Consider the following 22,285-nt stretch of genomic DNA (forward strand, 5'->3'; position numbering starts at 1 on the left):
GTGGCAGCAGTGGGCTCCTGTGCCCCGATGGAGTGCTGCGCTCCCTCTCCCAGAGGGATAAGGAGGGGGAAGTTCAGCAGAAAGTTTTTATTGCTGCTATAAACAATTTAACATGTCAGCAGGTCCTTTTTTTTTTGTCTTCTGGCGATGGTTTTCACTGTAGCATGAGGTAAATGCATTGTTTTGTGGGTACATCCTCTTTGAAAACCTGGCCCTTGTCATTCCCTTCACTGCATGAGCTTCTCTCAGTGTTTCTCTTCATAGCATTGGTTCAGGGGAAGTCACCCTTGTGGAAGGAAAGGCAGAATTTTCCTCTTCGTATCTTATTCCCTAGTGACCAACTCTCCTTTCTTGAATCTATCAACTTTGACTACGGCCTTGTCTACATGGGAAAGTCTTACCAATACTGTTAAACCACTATAGTTACATGGGTATAACACTCATGTGGAGGCTCTTATTCTGGAATGAGCGCCTTGTTCAGATGTCTTCTGCAGTTTCCACAGTATGCATCCGATGAAGTGAGCTGTAGCTCACGAAAGTTTATGCTCAAATAAATTGGTTAGTCTCTAAGGTGCCACAAGTACTCCTTTTCTTTTTGTTCAGATTAGTTTAAACTCCTTTTCAAGTGATGTAAGATAAACTGAAAAAAGCCTCTCTTATGCCAAAGTAAGAGTGTCCACATGGCAGGGTTATACTGCTAAAATTATATTGGTTTAAATTCACATCTTAGCTCATACCAGTACGACTTTCCCACACAGCCAACTGCTAACACTCCCTGCAGTGGTGACCTTTGAAAAAGTAAGCAGTCAGAAGGGCTTTCTGAGTGACCGTGGGCTTTAACTGATGCCACCTGGCTCACTGGAACATTCCATTCTTTCAGATGTGTCTCATCATGTCTGTGAATGTCATTAAGCAGCGTATGGATTTCTATGCCCTTCTCCACGGCTGCTGGCTTGTCTACCTGCTGCACCGCCGCCGAAGGAAAGCAGTGGCTGAGGTCTGGCTGAGATACTGTTCTTGCCTTGCCAGTGTCATGACCTTTCAGTATTTGCTGTGCATTGGCCTCCCTCCTGCTTTCTGTAAAGGTAAATGCAACACGGTGCATTGTCTGAGTGGGGGCGGTTGAGTGAACACATAGAAAAGCCCCCAGCAGTCACTAATAACCTGAAAGAGGACTGGCCAAGTCATGATTGGTGAGGGTGGTTGAGCCATATCCCATCCAGCTCTGTAAGGAGAAGAGGGCATACAGAGACACCGAAAGGGGAAAGTCCCTGGTGATGGTGTGTAAGCTAGTGGGGGGGGGGGGAGGAAGGGGTGTTCTACCAACCAGGGAATGGAAATAACACTCCAAGCCTCAATCATCTAACACCCTTTCCTTTCCTATCTGCCCCTCAAAACACCACCAAATCAACTGAAAACCACTGGGCAATAATCCCCAGAGGCTACTGCCTGCTCGGAGAGGAGACCCATCCTTTCCTCTTAGTTCTCTTGTGTTCCAGCTTACCTTTTCTTTTAGACTCCACCACGAGCATCCAGTGACCAGACTTGTTAAACCCGTTTAAGCTGAAGCACCTTTATCTGGTCAGGTGACCCCCAAAACATACCCAAACATAATATTAGTATTACGATGATTATTATTACATCCCTGTAAAATTGTGTCTTTTGTCTGTAGCTTCTCTCTCCCTCTCTATGGTTTTTCCCTTCAAAAGGTTACAGTCACATTAGGCTGACTTGCTTGGTTTCACCTCCTAGCATAAGTGACACCCCATGTGCTCTCCCTGCACTATGAGAATCAGAAGAGCCAAGCTATTCCATGATTCTAGAGACACCAGGTACAGCCAAGGGACGGGAGGGGAGGGGGCAGCGAGGCCACGGCAGAGAAACAGATGAGGTGAGGTATTTCAGGGGGACCAAATAGCTTGTAACTCACTGGCTGGGATCAGCTGGCTCTGAGCTACAACAAGCAGAGGTCAGAGAACACACTGGAACAGACCAGGACAATTCCGTCTCTATTCAATCCCAAGCCCATGTGGTAAACTGCATGCCAGGAATAACACTACGAAGATTTTAAGTTCTGGTCCAGCTCCCATTAAAGTCAGTTGAAAGATTCTCTCACGGGGTGCATTACTCACGGCCAGGCTGGCGCCTCCTCGTGATCACTTTGGGGATTAGCTCAAGGCTGACGCACCCTGTCCACAGCTTGCACACTACCACTCCGTCCCTGATTCCACCTACAGCCCCTCCCTCAGCTGCTGGAGCTGCAGCATCCTCTTCATGGCTCAGCCCTTTGACCATGTCACTATCCATATTCCCCCTTCCAGGGGTTAGTGTCTCTGTCCAATAATCATGCCACTTCCCTAGTGGCAACTGGGATGGGGGGGACGGACCTGGGCCCACCCGCTACTCCAGATCCCAGCCCAGGGACCCTGTATCTTGCAGCCTCCTGCTGCACCTCTAGTTCCTCTAATCACTGCTACGATCCCCTGGACCACTTCTCCATGGCCCCAGCATCTTCTTTGCCCTTACTGCAGGGCACTCAGCTGTTCAGTCCCTGTAGCCAATCAGGAGCTGTCTCTTGCTCCCTCAGGTCCTGCCAGCAACTGACCTGTCCGTGGTGCTGGCTTTCTTTCCATCTGTTAGGGACACAGTCCTCATCCTTTCAGCTCCCAACAGCTACTAACCTTTATTCAGCCCTGCAGCTCCTTTTATGTGAACCTGCTGGGCCCTGATTGGCTGTTCCTTGCAGCCTCTCTCCTATTGACTGCGCCCCATACAGTCTCTTTAGGCCTCTTTTAACTCTTTACATGCCAGTGAGGGGTGGACGCCCTGTCACACACTCCCATTGAATTCTTCAGAGGCTTGATCCAACTCACACTGGAGAACTCATGCCCTCAACACTAGTTGTTTCAGCATTGATGAGCGCTCACTTTTATTGGTAGCAATCGTGCCAACCCTGTGCTATCAGGAGGATGTGCTGTTATCCTGACGTGTGCCATTTCCCTTGAGAAATGCCAGTGCGCTTCAACTCGAACATTTCTAGGCTGTAAGCTCAGAAATTAGTTTAAAATGTTTTGTGTGATAAAAAGAACCCCTTTGCCAACAGATTATCCGTGGAGAACCTCTCGCTGGACAATCCATTCCAATCTGATTAAGTGGCTCTATCTGCCTGATTTTGCCAAGAGACCAGATGCCAGTTTTCTCCTGTGTAAGTATCAATCATCCAGTGCAGCATTTTACTGTCTGAAATCCCTGCTGCTATCTACTAATCATTGTCACCATAATATTAAACATAACCAGAGCAGTCTTGCCTGAAGCTGCTAAGAAGCTGTTTTCCTGTCTCCTCCCAGATGACTTCCTGCTTCTGCTTTTTGCCTCCCTGCAATGGCAGGTATTCGAAGATGAGAATAAGGCTTGTGTGCGAATAAAGGCAGGAGATAATGTGGAGATCAGCCGTGAATTAGACCCAGCTGCTCTCAGCCAGTACAGCCCTGTGCCAAACTTTATCCACTGCAGGTAGGAACCAACAAGTTTTGCTTTGGACAAGTATAACCGGTGGAAACATGGAATCTGGATTTTGAAGGTGTTTGGATATAAGATTTTATCAGGCCTTTAAGAGAAGTAGAGCTGTGCAGTTTGGATCTGGAGTCAGGTTTGTGCTCAGAGTCCCCATCCAATCCATAGTTTGTGGGTGTTTGTAGGTGGGGCTCATCTTTAGTTACAAACCCTTTAATAATTAATAGATTTCAAAGCCAGAAGGGATCACTAGATCACCCAGTCTGGCTTTCTGTGCAACACAGGGCAGAGAATTTTACCCACTTACCCCTGTTTTGAGCCCAGTAACTTGTGTTTGACTAAATCATAGTTTCAGGATGGGCATCCAGTCTTTATCTGAAGACATCAAGAGATGGGGAATCCACCACTTCTTTAGGTAGTTTGTCCCAACAGTTCATCACCATCACCCTTAAAAATTATAAACTGACCCACTGCTGCCATGCTGCTAAACTGTAGCACTCTGTTGGAATTCCCTATGTCTTATATAGTACAGTAGCTGGCTTTTAGTATACTCAATGCATCCAAATAAAATGTCATTTAATTACAAGGAGGCATGATATCAGAGAATGGACTAATATCCTAGGATAAAGATCAAAATAGATTTAGTTAACTTTATCAGCTCATTAGCAAAAGATCTTGAGTGGGTCTATGCAAAGTTCATACTGCGTGGAAATTTTTTGCACATAGCATCTTTTCTCTTCTTTGTCTGAACCAGCAATGTATTTATGAACCACTTTAATTTTTAGTGTAATAGACAGATAAAATAACTGTTTGCAAAAGGAGTGGGCAAGCCTATTATCTCAGTTCACCTGGTAGAGCTTCTACCTAGGGAACACAAAGTTCACTGATCTCGTCTCGACTGAGCTGGTGTATAATGTGTAGATGCAATGGGGTGCTGCCATAAGTCAAGGGGCACTGTTGGTTTACATATTTAAGTGCATGGCCACCAACTGGCAGACACGAGAGTCTCCCTGATACTGCTCTAACACTTCATTTCCCCTCCCACAGGTCCTATTTGGATATGGCTAAAGTGGTTGTGTTCGGCTACCACTTCTGGTTTGTGCTCTGCCTGATTTTTGTCACTGGGACAACTCGAATCAACATATTCTGTCTGGGCTACCTGACAGCCTGTTTCTACTTTATGCTCTTTGGAAGCGGTCTCCTTCTAAAGCCGGTCAAGAATGTTCTCAGATTGTGGGACTATTTGACGGCATACACTGCCTTAGTTATAGTGATGAAGAATCTTCTGGCTGTATGTATTGTCTTTCACAGAATTAGGGAAATATCTGCCCTCTGGCTATTTTTAATATTACAGAAGGACCTAGAGTCACCATCCAAAATCTGGGACCCAGTGGGCTAAGGAGTTTACATGTGTATTATGAAAAATGTCCCTGCCCTAAGAGTTTACTATCTAAGGCCCTGATCCTATGAAGACCTCCTCATGGGCAGATCCTTGAAGTCAGTGAGGTTCTTGACAGACAAAACGTAGAAGAAAGGGAAGTATTAGTATCCCCACTTTTCAGATGGAGGGGACTGAAGGATGCAGAGTTCATGTGACTTTCCCAAGGTCACACAGGTAGTGTGTGGCAGAGAGGGGAACATCACCCAGAACTCATGAGTCCCAGTCCAGTGCTTGAGCTGCAAGACCATCCATCCTCTCTATTTCCACAGCCAAGTAATAGCCAGCTGGCAGTGGAATCAGTGGGCGTCTGCTGTGTGTGAGGAAAGCAGGATGTGGAGAGCATGGGAAAGGGGGCCCCACACTTTCTGCAAATACAGAGCTGTGGGTGAGGTTGGTTTCAGGAGCTGTGGTGTGCAGGGGAGGTGAGTTTCAGGACAAGACTGGGGAGTTACAAGGGCACGACCAGGGCTTCCGCAATGAAGTGGCTTCACTGTCTAAAGCCTTTCTCTTCATGCATGAAGGGGTGGGGACACAGCCGCTTTGAAGGCTAATAAGTCCTGAGGCCAAGTAGTGGCTCTGTTACTGGCCTATGGCCTCTGAGGCAGGATTCTGCCACCCATTTGTGGAACTCCCCTGGGCACAGCCCACTTACGCTCTCTGTGACAGTGACTGGAATATGGCCCTGTTTGACTTTTCCAGTTCAGTTGATTTAAGCCCTTCTATATGATGATAAATGTTACATAATAAAATTATGCACATTTCAAAAAAATAATCTGGCCCTATATCTCTTTCGCCTAGAGGGTAGGGAAGCATTCACAGCTGTGGTCTGTGCTGGAGCTCTTCTGTGGATGAAAGGAAGATGTCTTTCCCCAGGCTACTCATGCAGCACCTTTAATGAAAACTAAATTCACTTTAAAAGTAAAAAAGAGTTTTCAGAAATAGCTTCCTGCTCATGAAAATCTATCAGTCCATCCATTAGGGACATGTGGCATGGCTTGGCCCCAGCTTTCCACGTGCGGGCCCTCCCAACAGCAAATAGAGAGCAAAGCACTTTTCTCTAATTACAGGCCATTCCTCCATGCTTCCTATCTTCTCTGTTCCTTTGGCAGGAAAGTGGGATACCTGAGAATCCTCTTCTCTAGCTAATTCAGGAACAGCAGTTAGAAAGGCTCATTAAACTGACCCATCACACTACTTTAGATAAAAACAGCAAGTGCAATTAGAGCTTAGATAAATGAATACAAGGAACAAAATGCTGCTGAGCCTTTTCACTGTCTCCTTTTTGATTGTAGATTGGAGCGTGTGCCTATCTTGATAAGTTACTGAGAAACCATTGCTGGCTAATACAGACCTTTGGCATGTTCTGTACTATACCGGGGTATGACTTGGGTAAGTAGCAAATAATGAACAGGCAGAGAGGAGGTACCATTTGACTGTAATTTCAGAAAAACATTTTCTTACTGAAGGATAAGCAAAAGTCTAGTCCACTTTTTCTACAAAGCCAATAAAACACTGTCTCAGTAGCTGTGCAAGCAGAGACCTGTTTATTGAAGTGGAGGTCACAAATGTGTATGGCATGTAACAATTCCATGTGGAAGCATACCATGGCCCAGCTAGTCTGGGAAACAGATAGGAGCTAGATGCTCCAGAGAAATGTAGAAAGCCACCGTAATACACCCTAGTCATTCCAATGTGTTATTCCATGTGGGGTGTGTGTATGTGAGAGAGACGGTGACCACAAAAGAGCCCAGAAGCCTCTACTGGAATTGTATAATGGCTTACGTAGGGTCTGATCCAAAGGCCATTGAAGCCAATGAGAGTCTTTTCATTGAATTCACTGGGCTTTGGATCAGATCATAGAGAATGAAAATAGGAGCTGAACCAGTAGTCCTGACTTGCTGCCTTCCTATTCACGGTTGCACTGTTTCATGATGTCTATAGCAGAACCTGAGGGTTCTTTATAGGCTGCAAATTGCTGCAGGTTAAGTATATGTGTCTGTCAGTTTTTTCCTGCTGTGTTGTAGCATGAAGACTTGATACTGCCTGTATCAGAGGAACAACATGCAGTGAAGCGTTTGTACAGTTGGTGTGACGCTTTAGATCTTCAGTGATCTAAAAATTAAAAAGCAGTCCTACAAAAAGTGGAAACTAGTGGAAATAACACAAGTATGTAGGGACAAAATTAGGAAGTCCAAGGCACAAAACGAGATCAAACTATCTGGAGACATAAAGGGTAACAAGAAAACATTCTACAAATACATTTGAAGTAAGAGGAAGCCCAAGGAAAGGGTAGGCCTGCTGCTCAATGGGGGAGGGGGAGAATAATAACAGAAAATGTGGAAATGGCAGAGGTGCTTAATGACTTATTTGTTTCGGTTTTCACCAAGAAGGTTGGTGCTGATTGGACATCTAATGTAGTGAATACCAGTGAAAATGAGGTAGGATCAGAAGAGGCTAAAATAGGGAAAGAACAAGTTAAAAATTACTTGGACAAATTAGATGTCTTCAAGTAACCTGGGCCTGATGAAATGCATTCTAGACTACTCAAGGAGCTGACTGAGGAGACATCTGAGCCATTAGCAATTATCTTTGAGAAGTCATGGTAGACGGGAAAGATTCCAGAAGACTGGAAAAGGGCAAATATAGTGCCAATCTATAAAAATGGAAAATAAGGACAACCCAGAGAATTACAGACCAGTCAGCTTAACTTCTGTACCTGGAAAGATAATCGAGCAAATAATTAAGCAATCAATTTGCAAACATCTAGAAGATAATAAGGTGATAAGTAACAGACCGCATGGTTTTGTCAAGAACAGATCGTGTCAAACTGACCTGATAGCTTTTTTTGACAGGATAACAAGCCTTGTGGATGGGGGAAGCGGTAGATGTGGTATATCTTGACTTTAGTAAAGCTTTTGATACTGTCTTGCATGACCTTCTCATACACAAACTAGGAGAATGCAACCTAGATGGAGCTACTAAGGTGGGTGCAAAACTGGTTGCAAACTGTTCCCAGAGAGTAGTTATCAGTGGTTCACAGTCATACTGGAAGGGCATAATGAGTGGGGTGCGGCAGGCATCAGTTCTGGGTCCGGTTCTGTTCAATATCTTCATCAATGAGTTAGATAATGGTATAGAGAGTACACTTATAAAGTTTGCAGACGATACCAAATGGGGAGGGGATGCAAATGCTTTGGAGGATAGGATTATAATTCAAAATGATCTGGATAAACTGGAGAAATGGTCTGAAGTAAATAGGATGAAATTAAATAAGGACAAATGCAAAGTACTCCTTTTAGAAAAGAACAATCAGTTGCACACATACAAAATGGGAAATGACTGCCTAAGAAGTAGTACTGTGGAAAGAGATCTGGGGGTCATGGTGGACCACAAGCTAAATATGAGTCAACAGTATAACGCTGTTGCAAAAAAAGTGAACATCATTCTGGCATGTATTAGCAGCAGTGTTTTAAGCAAGACACGAGAAGTAATTCTTCTGCTCTACTCTGTGCTGATTAGGTCTGAACTGGAGTACTGTGTCCACTTCTGGGCTCCACATTTCAGGAAGGATGTGGATAAATTGGAGAGAGTCCAGAGAAGAGCGACAAAAATGATTAAAGGTCTAGAAAACATGACCTATGAGGGAAGATTGAAAAAATTGGGTTTGTTTAGTCTGGAGAAGAGAAGACTGAGAGGGGACATGATAACAGTTTTCAAGTATGTAAAAGGTTGTCACAAGGAGGAGGGAGAAAAATTGTTCTTCTTAACCTCCGAGGATAGGACAAGAAGCAGTGGGCTTAAATTGCAGGAAGGGAGGTTTACACTGGACATTAGGAAAACTTCCTAACTGTCAGGGTGGTTAAGTGCTGGAATAAATTGCCTAGGGAGGTTGTGGAATCTCCATCATTAGAGATTTTTAAGAGCAGGTTAGACAAACACCTACCAGGGATGGTCTAGATAATACTTAGTCCTGCCACGAGTGCAGAGGACTGGACTAGATGACCTCTCGAGGTCCTTCCAGTCCTATGATTCTATGATTCTATGATTTCTCCTGTGTAGCTCTTCCTGAGGACGAGAAATGCGAGCTGCCTGAAAATGAAGCAGGGGTTGTTTGGGACGCGATAAGTTTCACTTTCTTGCTGGTCCAGCGGAGAATCTTTGTGAGCTATTACTTCCTCTACGTAGTGGCAGATCTGAAGGCTGCCAAGATCTTAGCTTCAAGGTACATGCACTGGATGTAACAAGTTTAAACCAACAGTCCCCAATGGTGCAGAGAAGTTGGAGGCTCCCGCTTCTCTGTAAAGAAATCTGGTCTCTCTGGGATTTGGATTTCTGGGGATAGTAATGGGGAGCCTCCCAAGGTGTGTGTTCCAAAAACAAGGGATCCAGTCAGACAATTATTAATACTTGTTGAGCACTGATAATGTGCTCAGTGCTGTAAAAGTAAACAAGATATGGCGCCTGCCCCAAGAAGCTTACAACCTGACTCAAGCCTCTATAATGCCCTGGGTGATGATGCAAACTCAAGGTGGGGAAGAAATCTTGCAAAGGTTTCATGTAAGGAGTGTGACTTAAGAAGGCAGATGTTTTAAGTGCTTGAGGCTCCATTGCAATGATCATGCCTTAGCCAATTTGTCAGTGAGGCAAGAGATGAGGATGGGTCTATGGTAAACCTGGCTTTACATCCTAACTTTCGGGACCACATACTTCACACAATGGGCAGGGTGGGGAATATAGACCTTTTGTGACTGTTATAACATTCATCTGTAGTTCTGAGGATTTCAGTGGAAATCCTGAAGGGTTTGACAAGCAGATCGCCATGTGTTTAGGAGCTATGTTTGGGCAGTACCAGAAAGTGGCAGAGACAGAAAATATGGCATGTGCCATAAAAAAAATGTCACCTAGAATAAATAATGTGCAACTCTGAACTGTGGGATTATAATTCTATTGGGATGTTCATGGGACACCGTAGTCCATGAAAGAGAAGCTTCTTGAGGTGGAGAGGATTCCCTTTACCCTTTCTACATTCCTCTCCCACTTCAAGTTTCTGTTTCTCGTTGTCCCTTATCCATTATCTATATCTGCTTGTCTGTTTCTGCACTTACAATACACCCCTTAATATGGTATTTAATATCTATCAACCCCTCTCTCTGTTCAAATTTCTGCTGGAGTGATTTACCCTGAATCATCCATCTCACTGCCAGAGTGACTCTTCACTGAAATCTTCAGAACTGCTGTTTTTATTGGTGGAATCAGAGGTCTGATGTCAATCTCTTTTTTACCAGAACTCACCAATCAGAGCCCAGAGAATGATGTAATTGCTGTCAATTGCCTTAATCCACCAATGAGAACGGAGACAGAAGTGTCACTCCAATGTGATTTACCAGATTGATAATGCTCTGGTTAGCGGGGTATATTTAACACGGTCTACCCCTTTGTGGTATGAAGATAGTTGCATGCTGCACAGTGAAGTGTTTATCGAATGATCTGGTTTGTTTCACACATGCAGAGGAGCTGAACTGTTTGAAGTAAAGCTGAAAAAAGTTGTGGCGCTCAGATTGGAGGAAGAGAAAAAATCATTACAAGCCATGAGGAGACAGTAAGTTTGCTGTTCATTTAAAATCACACACTACTTATACACCACATATCTAACCGGTGACTACAGGGATGTGTAAACTCTTCACTTCTCTCTCTATTCTATACTACAGTATAGGATACTATATTTTCCATCCTCTTTGATTCCCCCTCCCCCAACCTTCTTAGTGACTCATAACTCAAATCCTTTCCCGTCACTATGAGGAAGAGTTAGGGCTAATGCTACAAACAACAACAATGGCAATCAAATGAAAATAGTTACTGATGAGCTTCAAATGGAGGGAGTCAAAATATGTACTCAGTGCCCAACACACAGTAAAAACTCCCTGCCCTTATTCTTCTGTGGGACTTTAGGATCCTGATAGAGGTAGTTCTAGGAGAGTTTTGGACTCTCGACGGCAAGACCAGAAAGCTATTGACTCCGCTCCATGGTTGATACTACAGAGGAATTGTAACACAGGCCAGCTGTTTGGCTGGTACAAGATCCCTTGTGCTGGACGACAATCAGCTGTTCTGTGCCATGGAATTTTAGGCTTTTCACTGTTTGAGAACAAATTGCCAATAGGATCAATGATGGTATCCAGTCAAAAGGATTGTCTGCATTAGGCTTTAGCCAGTAGTGTAGCTACACTGGTACAAACCATACCATATTGCACTGGGGTAAACTGAGTCTGGCACTGGTACAATATATCCCAGTTTGAAACCACGGTAAGTGGCATTGGTGCAAGTCCCCATTAACACATCACATCTACAAAAGGGACTGGCACCGGTACAACTACACCAGTGCAGCTATAACACAAGGCTTTATTAAAGAGTCCCACACTGGAGATGACCCCATTCAGACAAAGACAAACCAACCTAGAGACGTATTAAACTTCCCTTGAAGACTGAAAGGATGTGTGAAATGGGGACCTGCACAGTGCCTATAATCATTAGCCCCACAGGGGTGATAAATCTGATTGTACTTGGCAGTGTCAAGTCCCTGGTGCTACCTGATTACTGATGTGATATAGGCGACAGCCCTGTAAGAAACAATACAATCTGCCTGGTGCTGTCAGACTGGAATAATGAGACCCACATTCCGTCTTGCAGTGGGGACTGGATGAAACCTCGATTACTCGTTAGATAAGCAAAGCTTGATCAAACATTTCATGTCATCTGCTGCAGAATTTCACAGATGTTTCCTTGCAAAACTCCTAAGTTAAATGCCAAACATTTCCTCACCACATGCAAAGTTGGCCAAAAGCCAAACATTGGTGGAGTTTATTTTGGTTTGGCCTATAGTATTACATGGATATATCAAACTGCTTCCTGTTTTGAATATCAGATCTTGGACTCGATAGCTTCCAAATCTTAGCCAGGTCCAAAGTAAGCTGTGCTCAGTAAAAAAAATAATAATAATACTAGCAACAGTATACATAGTCAGATGAATAATTATGCTTTTATTATTTCCTGGCTGGCTAGCTTGCATGTGTTCTTATGGAGGCGACCAGCCTTCTCAGAGACATATGCTGAGCCCATTCTGGCCAAAGGGTATGTTATTATCACAACCTTTTTTCTTAGCTGTCAAAGGAGTGCTCCTCAACATCTGTATTCAGAGCTGAAGCCAATTCCTACTGAAGTCCATGCAAAGATTCCCCTTGACTTCAGTGGGGTTTGGATTAGCTCTGTTACAATGTTAATATTCTCAAGTTAATTTAAGCCCAATGAAGACACAGGCCTCCTGTTTTAGTATCAGTTATAATATTTTAGATAGATATGCCCTGGGGCTAGTGTTAGTGCTTGTGATAAAAGCTTCAGAACGAAGCGTATTGGTGACACTTCAGGTGTTAGGAGGAGATGGTGGGGAACGAGATTGAAAGAGAAAGAGAGAAAAAGAAGTGTCTAGTTTGGGTACAGGACTGGGAGCCGAAAACTCCTGAGATTAAGACCCAGCTCTGACAAGGCCTCTGCTCCATCTGTGTCGTCGGACAAACTGGTTCCACATTTACCAGCTGGTGCTAGTTACCAGGGCTGTTCCAAATTTTTCTGTCAAAACCTTTTTTCGATGAAAAAATTGGGTTTTTGACAGAACACAGTGTGTAGAATGCGTGTAGTTCCTTGAAAATTTTTTACTTTCTTCAAAAAACCCAAACCCCAAACATTTTTAGCTGAAAACAACATTTTTGGATTTTGGTAGTTTTTGGCCAAAAACGTTTATTTTGCGTTTTGTTTTGTTGTTGGGTTTTTTTTGACAAAAAGTCAACATTTAACATGAGGAAAAACACCCATTTTCTGATCACCTCTATTATTAATACTATGTTGGAGGTAACAATGACCAAGTTGGGGCTCATATGTCATGGGGATTTTTTGAGGATCACTATGTAATGTTTGCAAAAAGAAAAGGAGTACTTGTGGCACCTTAGAGACTAATCAATTTATTTGAGCATAAGCTTTCGTGAGCTACAGCTCACTTCATCGGATGCATTCAGTGAAAAATACAGTGAGGAGATTTATATACACACAGAACATGAAAAAATGGGTGTTTATCATGCACACTGTAAGGAGAGTGATCACTTAAGATGAGTGGGGGGGAGAAAACCTTTTGTAGCGATAATCAAGGTGGGCCATTTCCAGCAGTTAACAAGAACGTCTGAGGAACAGTTGGAGGGGAGGGGGCGGAATAAACAAGGGGAGATAGTTTTACTTTGTGTAATGACTCAACCACTCCCAGTCTCTATTCAAGCCTAAGTTAATTGTATCCAATTTGCAAATTAATTCCAATTCAGCAGTCACTCATTGGAGTCTGTTTTTGAAGTTTTTTTTGTTGAAGAATAGCCACTTTTAGGTCAGAAATCGAGTGACCAGAGAGATTGAAGTGTTCTCCGACTGGTTTATGAATGTTAAAATTCTTGACATCTGATTTGTGTCCATTTATTCTTTTTCGTGGAGACTGTCCAGTTTGACCAATGTACATGGCAGAGGGGCATTGCTGACACATGATGGCATATATCACATTGGTAGATGTGCAGGTGAACGAGCCTCTGACAGTGTGGCTGATGTGATTAGGCCCTATGATGGTGTCCCCTGAATAGATATGTGGACACAGTTGGCAGCAAGCTTTGTTGCAAGGATAGGTTCCTGGGTTAGTGGTTCTGTTGTGTGGTGTGTGGTTGCTGGTGAGTATTTGCTTCAAGTTGGGGGGCTGTCTGTAGGCAAGGACTGGCCTGTCTCCCAAGATTTGTGAGAGCGATGGGTCGTCCTTCAGGATAGGTTGTAGATCCTTGATGATGCGTTGTAGAGGTTTTAGTTGGGGGCTGACGGTGACGGCTAGTGGCGTTCTGTTATTTTCTTTGTTGGGCCTGTCCTGTAGTAGGTGACTTCTGGGTTCTCTTCTGGCTCTTTCAGTCTGTTTCTTCACTTCAGTAGGTGGGTACTGTAGTTGTAAGAATGTTTGATAGAGATCTTGTAGGCGTTTGTCTCTGTCTGAGGGGTTGGAGCAAATGCGGTTGTACCACAGAGCTTGGCTGTAGACAATGGATTGTGTGGTGTGGTCTGGGTGAAAGCTGGAGCCATGTAGGTAGGAATAACGGTCAGTAGGTTTCCAGTATAGGGTGGTATTTATGTGACCATCGCTTATTAGCACTGTAGTGTCCAGAAAGTGGATCTCTTGTGTGGACTGGTCCAGGCTGAGGTTGATAGTGGGATGGAAATTGTTGAAATTATGGTGGAATTCCTCAAGGGCTTCTTTTCCATGGGTCCAGATGATGAAGATGTCATCAATATAGCGCAAGTAGAGTAGGGGCATTAGGGGATGAGAGCTGAGGAAGTGTTGTTCTAAGCCATAAAAATGTTCGCATACTGTGGGGCCATGCGGGTACCCATAGCAGTGCCGCTGATTTGAAGGTATACATTGAAGACAGAAAGCACTTACTTTTCTAAATGCTAATGATTTTTATACTCCTGTCTGTGTTCTGTCTTAAACCTATAGAATGGAACTAATCAAATTGAAGCAGAAGAAACTTGACAATTTGAAGCAAATGACACCAAGCCCAGAAGAAACAGCTGTGGATCAATCCGCCAAAGAGCAGCAGCTGCTAGATCTAGGTGAAATGATGTCACGTTAAATAGCCTGTGTAGTGACAACAACATGGAGAGAGATCACTTTGCCTTCCCTTCCTCTGCTTTCCGTTTTTGCACTGCACTGCGTTTTTGTACTCCACAGTACACAGTAAATTGCCTTTTCACAACCCCAGTGCTGCTGAAGCTGAAATTCACATTCAGCCTTCGCATCCAAAGCCAAAATAACTGGGCTCTGTCCAGGCCTTGTCTGTAGGTCTGTGGGATGAATTTAATCCCTGAAACCCACAGTTAGGCCACTGGTCTTTGATATAAACTCCCTCTGCTGCTCCTCACGATAGGGTATCTAGGCAATGGGATTCTGGGGTATGAGATCCAGGGAATGGATCCTGCCTGCAATTCAGAGCTGCTGTGGAGAACCCCCCTAGGGCTCACAAAGAATGAAGAGATCTACCTGTACATACAGCCAACCCACAGGCTCCAATGCAGTCCCACAGTGGGCCCTGCACAGCTTTGTGAATTGAGAAATGTAATTCTTTTAAGTTGTGGAGAGGGGAAAAAAGACCTGTCCATCTGTTTCACGACATACATTTTACAACCACCTTTGCAGAGGAGGGCGGCAACAAGGAAAACAAGGACAAGAAGATATGGTGGCAACCCTGGGTGAACCACACCTCCAGTAAGTTTTCTGTGTGCACTAAAGGTTTGTGAGCCACAACTAACTGGAAAAATGACATGTATAAGTTAGGGCAATGTAGCCTGCTAGAAACAGTGTCTTTGCACACAGTTGCTGGGATTGTACACAACAAGAACCTGCAGAAACTTTTTGTTTGGTTGGATGGTTGCATTTTAGCCCCACACTCAAAAAAACAACAACAAACCACCCCCCAAAAAAAATACAACCATAGGGCTTCATGTAGAAGTCAATCGGAGTTTTGCCATTAACTCTAGTGGGAGCAGGCTTATGATTCTGCTGTAAACCTAAGGCCAGATTCTGCTCTCGGCAGGAATACCTCCCCTGCTGCACACACAGCAGGCTGGCAGCAAAAAGGAAACATCATGGGTGGGGGGGGGACCCATAGAGGACAATTGTCTTTATTTAATTCGGGGTCAGCTGACAATTACATGATTTATAAAACACATTTATAATGCAACCAATCTGTTCTTCAATAGCTGTCCTAACAGTCAGCCCTATTTAGGAAGGATGCTTGCTATGTGTATCTTAGCAAAAACTGTACCATTTGTCTGCTCTGTCCCTTCCAAGCCCTCTCCTAGCCCTACATATTTCACTGCTGTTGAAATGTGGTTTTCTTTCCCAATGTCCCTATTCATAGCCTAAGGGCTGCTCTAAAGTATATTAAGCATAAAGATACTAATCAAGCGAATAAAAAATAGTAACAGCAAAAATACTCGCATGCTCCACTATGCTAATTAATATTTACTAAAACGTGTTCTGTTAAAATGGCTAGACTAGGATTTTCAAAGCCACATAGATAGGCAGCTCCTATTTAGATGTGCAACTCTTATTGATTTCAAGGGGACTTGTGCATCTAAATCCCCTGGGCAGCTCTGCAAAATCTCAGCCACATCTCTTTCTGGAACTGATTTTAGTGATTCGAGCTGGGAGCTACTACCTCTTTGAGACAGACAGTGAGGAAGAAGAGGAACAAGGGCAGACAGAAAAGAGGGAGGAAGAATCACCAAAGAAGAAAACAGCATTCCAGGTGCAGGACTTACTTATGATAATACTGAGTAGTGTTGCCTAGTGGATTGAGCACTGGACTGGGACTCAGGAGACTTGGGTTCTATTTCCAGCTCTGCCTCTGGATTCCTGTGTGACCTTGAGCAAGTCACCTGATTTCCCGGTGTCTCAGTTTTGCCTTCTGTAAAATGGCAATGATGATGCTTATGTCTTTTGTAAAATGCTTTGAGACTTACGGGTGAAAAGAGTGAGGTCTTATTATTAATTTATTATTAATCATTAATTATGATTATTTTACACAGTTACCTTTTTTCAAAAAAATCCCAAGAGATTTACTGCAAACTACCAAAATATTTTCCTAACATTGCTCTTCCATGGAAGCAATTGCTGTTGTTACTAGGGGGATGTTAGGTGTCTGTAAAGGGAAGCGGAAGGCGTCAGTGAATTCCCAGTGAGAGGGAAAGTGGTCTGTAGACCCATGAATGGGAGAGGAGCAAAGGGATCCATCTGAATGGAAGTGGGAACGGGGGACACACCACATATTTGATCCACTCTATTAAAAAGTTTGTGAAGCTCCGGCATACCGGAGTACGTCAAACGAAACACAGCTTAGGCTTGATCAGCTGGATGGAAGCACCAGGCTTCTCTCCAAAGACTAATGGGGTTTCTCCATGCAGCTTGCATATGAAGCCTGGATGTCCAGCTCTAAATCAGCTCTAAGAACAAGAAAACAAGATGAAACCAGAGAGCAGAGGAAGAAAGAGGAGGAGGAGCAACTGCGACTGGCAGGTAATGGGAAGAATGCACAGACACCTGCGCACAGGGGCTGCTTGGCCAAATTAGACAGAAAAAGAACTGTTTGAATGAGAGAGGCTGTAATTCCTACAGCAAGAATCACTAATAGAACATTAAGGGTAGTCATTTACATGTGGCCAGGTCAGGAAACGCTGACACCAGCTTTAATTACCATCCATATCGCCTGTCCGCAGCACATCCCACATGCTGGATGAAGACTTCCCTTTTCCATAGCCATAATGCCCTTAACTTTGCCCCACATACATGTGCATTTCAATACAGTGTCTTGTTATCTGATTATGTAACCTGCAGCTGGAGTCATAACCCCATTGATTTCACTGGGCATTGTGCTGGGCTCATAATTCCTGAATAGCTGGAAAGATGTCAAGGCAAAGTTTCTCTCCTCTATAGCTCTGTTTATGTTCCTATATGATACAGGAGAGGTGAAGTTGGAATTCCATGAAGAGAAAGGGGAGATATCAGTCACTGAAGAGAACCTAGATGAGCCAGGTGAGTAGCTCCATATTGTAGCAGCAAACCAGAAGCCCTTGCTCAGATGACTTCATAGACTCATAGACTTTAAGACCATAAGGGACCATCATGATCTAATCTGACCTCCTGCATTCCAGGCCACAGAACCTCACCCACCTACTCCTGTAATAGATTCAAAGCCTCTGGCTGAGTTACTGACGTCTCAAGATTTGAAGACTTCAGGTTACAGTGAATCTACCATTTACTCTAGTTCAAACCAGCAAGTGACCTGGACCCACATTGCAGAGGAAGGCAAAAAACAACCCAGGATCTCTGCCAGTCTGACCTGTGGGAAAATTCCTTCCCATCCCCACAAATGGCAATCAATTAGACCCTGAACATGTGGGCGAGACCCACCAGCCAGAAACCTGTGAAAGAATTCTCTGTAGTAACTCAGAGCCCTCCCCATCCAGTGTCCCATCTCCAACTGTTGGAGATATTTACTACTAGCAGATGTAGATGGGCCATATGCCATTGTAGGCAATCTCATCATATCATCTCCTCCATACATTTATCATGCTCAGTTTATTTCCCCCTTTACTCCGCTTGGAAGGCTGATCCAGAACTTCATTCCTCTGATGGTTAGAAACCTTTATTTAATTTCAAGTCTAAACTTACGGATGGCCAGTTTATATCCATTTGTTCTTGTGCCAACATTGGCCCTTAACTTAAATAACTCCTCTCCGTCCCTGGTGTTTATCCCTCTGCTGTATTCATAGAGAATAATCATATCTCTTGTCAGCCTTCATTTTGTTAGTCTAATCAAGCCAAGCTCCTTAAGGAGGGGTTGTAAGTGCTTTGGAGGATAGGATTATAATTCAAAATTATGTGGACAAACTAGAGAAATGGTCTGAAGTAAATAGGATGAAATTAAATAAGGACAAATGCAAAGTACTCCATTTAGGAAGGAACAATCAGTTGCACACATACAAAATGGGAAATGGCTGCCTAGGAAGGAGTACTGCGGAAAGAGATCTGGGGGGGTCCTAGTGACGCAAGCTATGAGTCAACAGTGTAACACTGTTGCAAAAAAAGGAAACATCATTCTGGGATGTATTAGTAGGAGTCTTGTAAGCAAGACACAAGAAGTAATTCTTCCGTTCTACTCTGCGCTGATTAGGCCTCAACTGGAGTATTGTGTCCAGTTCTGGGCGCCACATTTCAGGAAAGATGTGGACAAATTGGAGAGAGTCCAGAAAAGAGCAACAAAAATGATTAAAGGTCTAGAAAACAAGACCTATGAGGGAAGCTTGGAAAAATTGGGTTTGTTTAGTCTGGAGAAGAGAAGACTGAGAGGGGACATGATAACAGTTTTCAAGTACATAAATGTTGTTACAAGGAGGGAGAAAAATTGTTCTTCTCAACCTCTGAGGATAGGACAAGAAGTAATGGGCGTAAATTGCAGGAAGGGAGGTTTAGGTTGGACGGTAGGAAAAACTTCCTAACTGTCAGGGTGGTTAAGCACTGGCATAAATTGCTTAGGGAGGTTATGGAATTTCCATCATTGGATATTTTTAAGAGCAGGTTAGACAAACACCTGCCAGGGATGGTCTAGATAATACTTAGTCCTGCCATGAGTGCAGGGGACGGGACTAGATGACCTCTCGAGGTCCCTTCCAGTCCTATGATTCTAAGTCCTCTCTTGTAAAGTAGGTTCTCTGCTCCTCTGATCATCCTAGTAGCCCTTCTCTGTACCTGTTCCAGTTTGAATTCATCTTTCTTAAACATAGGAAACCAGAATGCCACACAGTATTCCAGATGAGGTCTCATCAGTGCCTTGTATCATGGTACTAACACTTCCCTATCTCTAGTGGAAATACCTTGCCTGATGCATCCTACGATTGCATTAGCATTTTCATGGCCACATCATATTGGTGGCTCATAGTCATCCTGTGATCAGCCAATACACCCAGGTCTTTCTCCGCCTCTGTCACTTCCAGCTGATATGTCCCCATTTTATAGGGATTAAGAAGAATTTTTCTTAAATGCATGACCTGGCACTTTACACTATTAAATTTCATCCTGTTTCTATTACTCCTGTTTTCAAAGTAATTCAAATCTTAATGTATGATATTCTGGTCCACCTCTGTGTGGGCAATATCCACTTCAGTAAGATGGATCAGGATTGGATGGGAATAAAGATAACCTAAACTGACCTTTGAAATCCTTTATCACTGTGTCTCAGCCAATGCTGAGGAACTGGTTGAAATAGAATAGTGCATAGAACCATTTCCTGTTTGTAACTGTATATGTTTTTTTCCCCTTTTGACAGAAAGTATAATTGAAAGGATAATCAATACAGTCAAGTTTACTTGGGTCTTTGTTCAAGCATTGCTAGATGATATTACAGAGGCACTGAACTCTCTCTGTAAAAATAACCTGGACATAGCAAATGTGCTGAGAATTGAAAGGTGCATGCTATGGCGAGAAATTAATAAGGTAAGATCACTGTCATTTTACACAATGTCCTGTTTTTTTTTGTTTATGTAACAGGATGTCTGACTATATTCAACTGTAACAAGCCGGAAATTCTGGGCTCTGTCCTGAAATCTTTATATACACAAAATTCTCATTGAGCTAGATATGCATAAAAATGCCCCATTGAGCACAAGCTCATTGATAGAGGTGTCTTGAAAAGAGAAAAGTCACATAAAATTTTCATTGGTCACTTCAATTCCAGTCCAAGACTCCATTTCAAGTCACTTTTAATTTTCTTTTTCATTTTCAAAATATGATGTCCAGGTTTTTTATTGAAGTTTTCCAACCAGTTTCTTTGATTATTTATGCATTACAATAGTAACTAGGAATATGGTTTATTCATGTTCATTTGTGGACCAATCTTTCTGCATTAGGTCATGTTCTGAAACCCATTGTTACTCCCCTGAAAGAGACTTGATGTCAATATAAATTCTGAGCGCTGCTTACATCACTGAACAAAAGTATTCCAGGTGCCTGAAAGACTGACTTGCAAGGAAAGATTAAAAGAGCTAATATTTAGAGCTGGTTGAACAATTTTATTGAAACTATTTTCTAATGAAAAATGGCTTTTTGATTAAATGGGAACTTTCATGAAAAAAAATCCTGTTATTGTAAAAAAAAAAATTGGGGTTTTCTTTTAAAAAATAAAACGGGGTGTTTTTTAGTTTTCAGCAACAACAAATTGAAAAAAATTGTTTACATTTTTTGTTTTTTCAACAAGAACCAGGAAAATTTTAAGAAAAGTTTTGGTGAAACTGAAAATCATTTGTCTTCATTTAAATTTTTCATGGAGAAAATCCCCAATAATTTAATAAGAACATAGGAACTGGTGTATTGCAGCGGTTCTCTAACTGCGGGTTGGGACCCCAAAGTGGGTTGCAACCCCATTTTAATGGGCTCGCCAGAGTTGAAGCCTGAGCCCAACTGTCTTGGGTCAAAGCCTGAGGGCTTCTGCCCTGGGTGGTGGGGCTCAGGTTACAGGCCCCCCCCCAGCCTGGGACTGAAGCCCTTGGGCTTCGCCGCCCCCCACACCCAGGGCCGTGGGGCTTAGGCTTTGGCCCGCCCTGCCCAGGGCAGTGGGGCTTGGGCAGGTTCAGGCTTCGGTCCATTCTTCTGGGCTCATGTAGTAATTTTTGTTGTCGGAAGGGGGTCGCGGTGAAAAAATGTTTGAGAACCCCTGGTGTACTGGATCAGAACCAAGGTGCAGTTAGTCCAGTGTCCATGACAGTTAGTCCAGTGAAAGTGGCCAGCACCAGATTCTTCAGAAGAAGATGTAAGAAACTCCACAGTAGGGAGAAAGGGGTCTCCTCTTGGTCTCCAATAGAGATTGGCTTAAATCACAAAACATGAGGTTTAATATTCCTTTCAAAATTTGTGCTATTATTAATTTATGATAACACTGGATATTCTTGAGATCCAAATAAATATCTATTCCCACAGGTTTCTACTAACTATGTTTAGTTGACTAAGAGCTGTCATGCTTATATTCTGAAGGGCATTAACAGCAAGGAAGGGAACATCTTATTTAGTGTGGGACACAAGGATATAAAAAGAGCACCAGCCATCGGTTTTAAAGATGGGAATTCCCCATGGGAAGTAGGGGTCTCAAAGGGTAATATGGGATTACAATCGCTTCCATTGACAGAAACGAGGACAGCATTTTTCCCATCTGACTGATTTTGTATTAATTTTTTAAGGGAAAAGAGGCCTCGCCAGACACAATTCTCCAATATTACAACATGAAGAAGACTCAGCAAGTGCAAGCAAATCCTTATGGAGGAAATAAAATGAAAGGCACATGGGAGGATCAGCGTGAAGACACATTAGAGTACCAGCAGATACCCAGGGGGGGAACCCAGCTACCTCATGAGAGCAGTGCATCCAGGTGAATAGACGGTGGAACATTATCCTTGTCAGAACTTCTCATAAGAGCTGGTCAAACCTATAGTGAGGTAATGTGCAGCTAGGCAATATTTGCTGGATTTGTTACAAATCTAAGGTGTTTATCTGCTCCCCCAACCCCAGCCATAGTATCTGAGCAGCTAACAATATTTTAATGTATGTATCCTCACAACTCCGTGGAAGGTGCTGTTATCCGCATTCTACAGCTGGGAACTGAGGCACAGGGAGGCTACATGATGTGCCAGAGGTCACACAGGAAGTCTATGGTG

At 43.3% G+C, this 22,285-nt stretch overlaps 1 protein-coding gene across 1 annotated transcript in view; it reads left to right on the forward strand.

Annotated features, from left to right (window-relative positions):
* The window catches only part of LOC140897151 (piezo-type mechanosensitive ion channel component 2-like), a 61,905-nt gene that overhangs the window by 21,438 nt on the left and 18,182 nt on the right, over positions 1 to 22,285 (forward strand). The window contains exons 20-33 of the mRNA XM_073309522.1: positions 881 to 1,085; positions 3,104 to 3,205; positions 3,348 to 3,513; positions 4,561 to 4,804; positions 6,247 to 6,347; positions 7,590 to 7,599; positions 9,031 to 9,176; positions 10,464 to 10,553; positions 14,520 to 14,635; positions 16,220 to 16,332; positions 16,988 to 17,099; positions 17,544 to 17,615; positions 19,909 to 20,075; positions 21,812 to 21,999. Of these exons, the coding sequence (XP_073165623.1) occupies positions 881 to 1,085; positions 3,104 to 3,205; positions 3,348 to 3,513; positions 4,561 to 4,804; positions 6,247 to 6,347; positions 7,590 to 7,599; positions 9,031 to 9,176; positions 10,464 to 10,553; positions 14,520 to 14,635; positions 16,220 to 16,332; positions 16,988 to 17,099; positions 17,544 to 17,615; positions 19,909 to 20,075; positions 21,812 to 21,999 (1,832 nt within the window). The remainder of the gene's footprint in view (positions 1 to 880; positions 1,086 to 3,103; positions 3,206 to 3,347; positions 3,514 to 4,560; positions 4,805 to 6,246; positions 6,348 to 7,589; positions 7,600 to 9,030; positions 9,177 to 10,463; positions 10,554 to 14,519; positions 14,636 to 16,219; positions 16,333 to 16,987; positions 17,100 to 17,543; positions 17,616 to 19,908; positions 20,076 to 21,811; positions 22,000 to 22,285) is intronic.

This window comes from Lepidochelys kempii, chromosome 13, assembly GCF_965140265.1.
Source record: "Lepidochelys kempii isolate rLepKem1 chromosome 13, rLepKem1.hap2, whole genome shotgun sequence".
Classification (NCBI taxonomy): domain Eukaryota; kingdom Metazoa; phylum Chordata; order Testudines; family Cheloniidae; genus Lepidochelys; species Lepidochelys kempii.